The 9043-nt window shown below is 34.2% G+C and overlaps 1 protein-coding gene across 3 annotated transcripts; it reads right to left on the bottom strand.

Annotated features, from left to right (window-relative positions):
* Positions 1-253: 253 nt before the first annotated feature.
* Positions 254-3305, bottom strand: LOC149577342 (uncharacterized). Of its 3 annotated transcripts, XM_089831640.1 has the most exons (4): positions 2991-3305; positions 2701-2891; positions 2132-2600; positions 254-1246 (listed from the first exon to the last, which is right to left on the bottom strand). In XM_089831640.1, exon 4 carries the CDS (start codon positions 1085-1087, stop codon positions 422-424), a length of 666 nt encoding a protein of 221 aa, XP_089687766.1. In that variant the 5' UTR covers positions 1088-1246; positions 2132-2600; positions 2701-2891; positions 2991-3305; the 3' UTR covers positions 254-421. The 3 variants fall into 3 exon arrangements, with proteins under 3 accessions (XP_089687766.1, XP_089687849.1, XP_089687935.1); XM_089831723.1 differs by having other exon boundaries at positions 2132-2891; XM_089831809.1 differs by having other exon boundaries at positions 2701-3305.
* Positions 3306-9043: the final 5738 nt, after the last annotated feature.

Consider the following 9043-nt stretch of genomic DNA (forward strand, 5'->3'; position numbering starts at 1 on the left):
AAAGTTTAGTAGTTTTCCTGGTTAAAAAATATATGGGTATTCCTTGGTTTAGAGGATGTTTTGGTGTCAAGTTTGATGGTGGACTCTTGATTGTGTATCAAATTTTTACAAACTTAATGTTTTTCTTATTGTGTGATATTTAAGTGCGGTCTTGACATAATAGTGAGCAGTTATGACTAACAATAAACTCATTTCCAAAAATGATTAACAATTAACCACTCTTAAACATCACATATCAAGGAAGAAATTCAACTTGAAAAAATGTCAATTTTAACTATTTAATAATTTTAACCTGAAAATCAAATTTTAATATGGAATGTTTAGACCGTCCCTATTAACATGGTCAACTGACCAGAAACAATTTTACTTATCACAGAAAGCCAAGAACGCATACGGTCTAGAAGCCCCCAGTATGCGATGTTTAAACCGTCCCACCAGAAACAATTTTACTTATCACAGAAAGCCAAGAACGCATACGGTCTAGAAGCCCCCAGTGTTCAAATATTTCCCATACCAATATTGAGAGACCATCCCATAGACGAGGTACGCCACACAAGCGGTGGAATCTAGCCCCAGACACTGCAGACCTCGCCGACTGATAAATAAATGCCAAAATACCACATACACTAATGAAAATAAAGATTCCCGTGACAACCCAAGAAAAGGTCTCCACCTTGTGCACCAACAACGTGTACAATGCAGCCATAAACCCATATGCGGTGAAGCCAAAACTGCAGCAAACTACTATATTGTTTACAGTCATGAACAACATCTTGTCCCTTACGGTAAGATCTGAAGCCATCTGCCACATGATACAAGTGAAGAGAGATAAAAGGAAGGCTACGCAGTCAAAAATAAGAAAGAGCTTAAATGACGTGAATGGTATGAGAATAGGCATCCCTAGCTCGTTTCTCTGGTTAGTATCCGTTTCAAAACCGCCTGGGACGGTGATGGCAGCAGTAAATGTCACGGTGGCCAACAGTGCTGCCACAACTAGTTCTGCATCGCGTCTCTCACAAAAGTCTTCCTTAACCCTTTTCATCGCACTCATGTATTTTTTATGGCTCACCTGAGGCGCACAATACATGAATGGCTTGCAATTGCGAGGATAACCTCTCAGGTGTTTTATAATCTTGAAGGATTCGTAGTACTCTGTGACTTCTGCTGCAATATCAAGCGGCGTTTTCCACTAGCTGTTATATGCATCCTTGTTCACCGTGGGCACTGTCAGCAACAGCTTCACCATCTACGCCACAAAACAAATGAAAATATTGAAAAACAGTTAGTTCAGTATTTCACAAATGTCCCACACTCAAAGTATTTGAACGTCTAGTGTCATGTTTCCGTGGCTTTTATGACCGTGCATCCAATCTTATTTGTAAAACTCTTTTTCATTGCTACTAGTTCAACTTAAAAAATAAAAATGCATGTTCATTATTTTTGAGTTTTTTTTTCCTATTTGGTTGGTGTTTAATCAATTTGTGCACTAACTTTTCATAACCACTAATGAAATATTTAATGGTAGGTTTGTTTTGAAATGACACTTTTGGACCACTTTGCACTAGATGATCCCTACAAAGAGATCCATGAATGTCCAGAAGTCCAAACACAGTAACTTTAAACTCTTCACTCACCTCCAAAAGTACACTACAAAAATTAGTAAAATCCCACTTTCAGTTAAGATTTCTAGATACCTGATATTAGCCGGAATGGCTACTAGAATTTCTCCCTTAGGTGCCCCAAATATAAAAACATTACTACTAAGTTCATTTCAGTATAGTTTGATAGACCCCTAGAAAGTTCATGATGCAAGGCATAATACAATCAGGAAGAAAATATCACTTCTGGTTTGATAAGTCGGAGATATTTTTCATAGCAGCAAGTCAAATTATGATATTTATATCCAGATTCAACTGTGTAGCTTTTTGAGTCGAACTTATTGACCCATATTTCATAAATAGTGATTCATTGATAAGAATGAGTGAAACACTCAACACACATTAGATCTAAGTGATATTCACAGAGGTGAAATATTAGAACGTACAAAAGATAACCCATTTCACCGCTCGTTTGCCAAATATATCTAATAGAAAACGGAAAAGGGTTTCAAACCCGGGGAAAAGATACTTACGTGGTCATATTTGTTTCTTGCCGCAATGTGCAAAGGTGTATCTCCAACAGTTATCTGGACTTCCTGGTGATTAGCAGGATTACCTTCCTTATCAGATGGATTTGCTTCAGCCGGGTGATATGTCTGATTGATAAGTTTTGACAGGTCTACCTCTTTCTTAATTAAATATTCAACAAGTTCTTGGTTAAGCTCCACAATATAGTGCAGGGCGTTTGATGTCCGAGTTACTAAAACCTTTAGGGGTTCCTTGAATCCCAATCTGATAGCCAGTTTTAGTGGAGTTTCTCCTTCCTTATTTGCACAATCACACAAACTGGCATCAAATTCTACCAGCTGTTTCACTAGATCCCTGCTATCTTTCCTACGGCTAAATGGAAAGCCGTGTTACCTTGGCTGTCGGTCTTTTTAGTACATACCGCCGACGTTGTCCGTAACATTTCTGTTACCTTTCTCAAAAGTTCTGCAGTTTCTGAATCATCAAACAAAAATAAACAGTAAAAGGTGTAAACAGTGAGTTTTAATTTAGGAAAACATCTAATACGAGAATGACCTGAGTCTCCTGCCATTACCGCAACATGTAACCATGTTGTTCCCTCCAATATCTTATTCTCCGAGTCACACAAATCGGCCCCCAATTGCAACAACTGTTTCACCAGATCCAGGCGATATAAGTTAACTGCTAAATGCATAGCTGTATTGCCTTGGTTGTCCTTCTCTTTGATCAATTCCTTTGACGTCGTTGCTAAATCTCGTAGGAAATCTGCATCGAATAATGAATCAACTAGCTTTTCAAGCAAGAAAATCAAGTAGAGAATAGCTTTTATTCAGAGCAAATTAAGGAGTGCGGGAAGAGAACGACCTGGGTCTCCTGCCAGCACTGCCAAATGTAAATATGTTCTCCCCTCCGCCGTCCGCTAATTTTCAATACACGACGGATTACCATGTTTCAGGAGGCCTTTGGCGTTGGTTATATCACCACGTTCACAATATGCAGCAAAGGTCGTTTCATTGAAATTGTTCTCCATCGCTTCTTCCTTTAGCAGGAAAATACAGAAGCATTTTTGGAGTTTCCGTTTACCTCTTTTACGTTCTTATGATTTCGTAGAGAAGGGTCGTAAATGCACCGAAAGTTACTTACGCCTACTACCATCGAAACGTAGAGGTAGCTCGGATGCCAGCGTTGAAACTTATTATTCCGGAAATGGGACACCTGAATTGTAAATAATAATAATAATAATAATAAAGACTACGGTGAGTTTCAATTGTCATATGTGTCTCTGCATCTAATCTTTAATTTTAAAGAGTGAAAATTTGACAATTAAAAGTTGCATTTCACATGTGTATTAATTGTCCATTATTTTTTAATAGTTACTTTACAATTAGTTCATTTGTTTACTATTTTTAAAAATAGTTCATAAGTATTAACAAATTTGAGTGTATGGTTATTGATAACACTTTTAGATGATCATTTATTGACCTTCTAGCGGTTAAGAAATTGTACAAAAATGAAATCTGACAATATTTTAAGTTGTTGACTCTCATATACAGAATTCTCCTAAAAAAATTAAGTTTCACATATACTTATGGTTTTGTGGGCCTAGAATGCTAGCTATAATGATGTATACTTTGTTTAGTTAAAATGACAAGAAATTTCTTTTCAATCACATCATAGTACTACAAGATTATTATCACTATAGATTTACTAGCTTATGACAAGAGATGGTTGTAGCTGCATGCAAACTTAATGAAGGACGTTGTCTTTTCAAATTTATAATCTTGAAATTTATTTGGAGATAAATTCCGAAAAACAATTTTTAAGACTAAAAGTTGTTCGAATTTACATTTAAAATAAGTGGAGTGGACCTAGATAGTATTGGTTTAATAAATTGAAAGTTACAATTGAATGTTATTTTATAAAATATTTTTGTAGATAAATCCAAATAAAAATCCATAATGTTTAGTAATAAACACTAATTTATTTGTGTCTAAAATTAGTTAAATTCATTGAAAATTACTATTTGTGAAGGCTACATTTAAGAACAAAATAAGAGATATTTTTTATTTCATTGCCTTTAAATATGACAACATATTTATGCTAAATTACATCATTATTGATCATCTTTTGGATTCAAGTGCTTATGGAAATTGGATACTAGAGGATGTCATAAATAATAATAAATATAATAAGAATTTAGTTTCTCTTCATAATTTCAATATGTAGAATTTATTTTTTAGTACAATTTCATCAATTTTTATGTTGAAAAAATGTAAGTTATGAAGGTAAGGTTTAAGACTACAAGAAGATTAGTTAGAGACACAAAATAGAGAACATGACATAGTTGTAGCAATAAAACAACAAGGAAAATAAAAAATAGAGAAAAAGGAATAGTTGTACCAATACAAATAGAAACAACAATATAAAATAGATAATATGGCATAGTAGGATCAATACAAATAGCAATTGCAAAACAAATTACAAAATATTGCAAGATTAGTCCTGTGACACCCATTTTTTACCTCTTTCTTGCCAAGTAGTTGATTAGTTTGAGCTTCAACTCATTGAATTTGAAAGTCTAGCCTCAAATATTTTCTAAAAAGCTATAGTTCAGAGAATAGAGATATCAGACAACAGGAAATGTTAGAGTGAAGCCTTAACAATACAAATTCTAGATGAGGACTATTGTGATTACTGAAGACAATTGTACATAGTATCCTCCATATATGGAATAATATAACTTGTTGCACACCATCAACAATAATATTTTTATGTAAAAAAACATGTAGAATATCCTCTTTATAACTTAGCTTGTGATAGAAAATAGCAAACAAATAATTGAAAATGGATTTCCCTTGCTTTTTCACAAACTATATGCCCTAGAAAAAATATGTCTCATACTCTTACATTTATGAAAAAATGGGATATTGACCAACTAGATCATTATATATTTCAACCTAGTTGTAATGGGTAGTTTGCAATAAAAAATCATCCAGTCAAGCAATTGAGTATCTACACTAATTTTTGTCTTCCAAATTTAAGTTGACAATTTTAGATTTATTTTTTAATTGAATCTACATTTCCATTTAGAATTCAATATATCTTTCGCATGCATCATATGAAGCAGATGTAAGTAAAGCTTCTTTAAAGGGAAACAAAAAAAGGATACGAAGATAGCCATCGCTAGTCCTTGAAAAGTTACATTGTATTGGAGTGCATAGTTTCATAGATAATTCCAAAGGGAGTAGAGATTGAACAAAAATAAGGAACACTTCATAGACATTACTCAAACTAAATTTAGTTTTAAGTGTATGATGCGGAAACCAACCATTGAGTGGAAATCCCAAAGGTTTCCAACTGTGCTAATGTGTTTTTTATACAAATGATAGGAGTGCTTTGGAAACATTAAGGAAAGGGGATGATTTTGATTTAAAAATGTCTATGTTCCACTAGATAGAGGACATGGAAAAACTAAAGCCACATTGAAGAGAGTCTCCTCTCCAACTCAAAAGAAAATAGACATCTTACCAACCTCTCCATATAGACTAAAGTGTTCAAAGAATGCCTAGATTGAGAAGAAAAGGGAATAGAGAACTTTATTGAGTCATCCTACATTCTTCCATTTACCTTTAATAGTAGCAAGACCAATATGGTTTTGTATGAGTATCTTTCATGGCTCATTCCAATGAGTAGCTCTGATTATTCATTTGGATGCAAGAAAAAATCCTTGTGCTCTTAGAGCTATTAGTCTTAATTCATCTTTGCAGTTAGGCTAAATGCAATTGACCCATGGGTGAACCCACACTAATGGGTTCCACTTTAGTGGAATGAAGAAAGTTCAAAAAGTTTTCCAAATTGTGACTTAGGATGTTTGAATTTAGTTTGACACGTTCGCGCGAATGTATATGAATGGTTTGCGCAAACATATACATTGGGTATATTCACGCAAACATATCAACACATAAATTCATACATTCGCACAAACATATTAGCAACATATGTTTGTGTGAACATATGAAAATTGCATTTCCAGCGGATGGCAAATAGATTTACAAATTGGACTTTTTTAGGTTTTTTGATTGTTCACATGAACAAATTAAATATAGGTATGTTCGCCCGAGCATACCCTTAAATTTTTTTGGTGCGCGTAAAAATTTAGGGGCATGTTCGTGCGAACATATGTTTGCGCAAACATTCTTATTATGTTTGTGTGAACATTATGTTCACACAAACATGTAAAATTTGGAAAATTTTAACCCTTTTTTCATTTTTTTTTTTGCTCTTTTGACTCCCATAATTGCAAGAGAATGATCTCCTCCTATAAAATAAAAAATGTCAAAATGTGATGCTTGTAGCTAGCTTTTTGACGACTATAATTGTAATATATATTTTAGTCATTAAGACTTTCAAATATGAGTTTAACTCATTATAGGTTCATTACCGATTGAACATCAACCGAATTTGACACCTCAAGAAAATTAGTAAATTAGGTCAATTTTTTTTTAAAAAAATATGTAGGAACTAGCTTATTGAGATACCTTTCTATTAAAAAAAAAAAGGTTTATGATAAATTGACTTCAAATTATCTGTGTCAAACGGAATGCATGTCTGAATTACGGTTCATGTCACTTCAAAACTTCATAAACTATACAATATTCAACCAAAATAAATCAAACCAAATGCATCCTCTGGACATTGATGTTACAAATCTAACGCTGAAATAATTACTTCATTATCATTTCTAGAAAAAAAGTTATGTGTGTCAAATAGACTATCACTCTTTAAAAATATTGAATTTTACTATGTACCACTTTTCAAAGGAGATTAAAAAATTTGACATAAATAATTTTTTTTAGATTAAAAAATATGGTTACAAAGTAGGAACAAAGTACTCAAAATCACTAGTTTATGTCATCTTAAAATTAGTTATAGTTTTGAAGATATAGTCACTTGAATATGACATTTGTTGCAATAATATTGATTTCAGTGTCAAAATTGGTTAAAAGGTGGAACCCATTATTGTGGGATCACCCCCATGAGGTAGAAATAAAACCTTTAGTACTTTCCCATTTAGCCCATGTAAATTGACAAATATTTTTAGTTAAGTCCTCACACATCCATTCTTAGAAGGCATCCAAACATGAGGAAAAGTAAATATGACTTGCTAGAAAGATTCAATGGAAACTTGAATTTTACCAACCTAGGAGACAAACTTGTTTCTGCAAGAAAGAGGTACCCCAATACCAAAAGGCATACCCAAATACCTCATGATTTCCTCATGTTTGATTTCCTTCCATTCTCTAGGAATTCAATGTGGGATTGAACTAGATTGTACCAATAAGAATTCTATCTTGCCATGAGCTAGCTTGGATCTTGGAATGATACAATACAACTATAAAATATCCAATGTATTAATTATGCCTTTTTAATTATTTTGAAGAAACATGGTCAGGCCATAGTAATGGTTCCCACTTTTCATCATGAACAAATTAGATGAAAAGTGGGGATTTTGATTTTTAGATGCTTCGCATGAAGCCTAGACTTTGGCTCCGCATGAGGTCATGTGCTCGGGGCTTTTTAGTAAGCCTTGGCCTTCACACGAAGCCTTAAGGAGTCATTGGACCAATAGAGATTTGTGCAAAGCTATTAGGCTTCATTTGAAGCCCTTATAAATCCATTTTTGCCATCCAAAATGGCTTTTTAATGTTCGGGTTGCCATTTTTCATTTCATTTTTATGGCTAGAATTTTGTGGAAGGGCTTAGAGTAAACTTTGTGATGTCTTCAGTTGTATCATCATATTGGTCTATCATTTTCGATCTTTTTCGAATATCCAGTATATAATTTTACTTATATCAAGTAAATTTAGTCAATTATACAATTTGTAGAGAAGATAACCATGCTCTTAACATGATAAGGAAGAGAATAGAAACAATTTTACTTTATCTTAGAACGCCAAGAATGCATACGGTCTAGAAACCCCCATTGTTCAAATATTTCATCCCCTAGACAAGGCATGCCACACAAGCGGTGGAATCTAGCCCCAGACACTACAGACCTTGCCAACTGATAAATAAATGTGAAAATACCACATACACTAATGAAGATAAGGTTTCCAATGACAACCCAAGAAAAGGTCTTCACCTTGTGCACCAACACTGTTTACAGTGCAACCATAAACGCATATGTAGTGAAGCCAAAACTGCAACAAACTACTATATTGTTTATAGTCATGAACATCATCTTGTCCCTTATGGTAAGCTGTGAAGCCATCTGCCACATGATACCAACGAAGAGAGATGGAAGGAGGGCTATGCAGTCATAAACAAGAAAGAGCATAAATGTTGTGAATGGTACGAGAACAGGGAGCCCTAGCTCGTTTCTCTGATTAGTATTCGTTTCAAAACCTCTTGGGACGGTGATGGTATCAGTAAATATGAGGTGGCCAACAGTGCTGCCACAAATAGTTCTGCATTGCGTCTCTCACCAAAGTCTTCCTTAACCCTTTTCATCACACGTACTTTTTACAGCTTACCTAAGGTGCACAATACATAAATGGCTTGCGATAGCAAGGATAGTCTCTCAGATGTTTTATAATCCTGAAGGATTCGTATTCGTAGTACTCCGTGACTTCTGCTACAATATCAAGCGACGTTATACACTCACTGTTATATGCATTCTTGTTCACAGTGGGTACTGTCAGCAACAACTTCACCATTTGCACCACAAAACAAGCGAAAATGTCGATAACTAGTTAGTTCATTATTTCACCCAAAAGTAATCGAACATCCAGTGTCATGTTTCAGTGGCTTTTATGACTATCCAGTGTCATGTTTCCGTGGCTTTTATGATCCTGCATCCAATCTTATTTGTAAAACTCTTTTTCATTGCTAATATTTCATCTTTAAAAAAAATAAAA

This window comes from Cupressus sempervirens, chromosome 1, assembly GCF_028749045.1.
Source record: "Cupressus sempervirens isolate cs-2001-9-10 chromosome 1, ASM2874904v1, whole genome shotgun sequence".
NCBI lineage: Eukaryota > Viridiplantae > Streptophyta > Pinopsida > Cupressales > Cupressaceae > Cupressus > Cupressus sempervirens.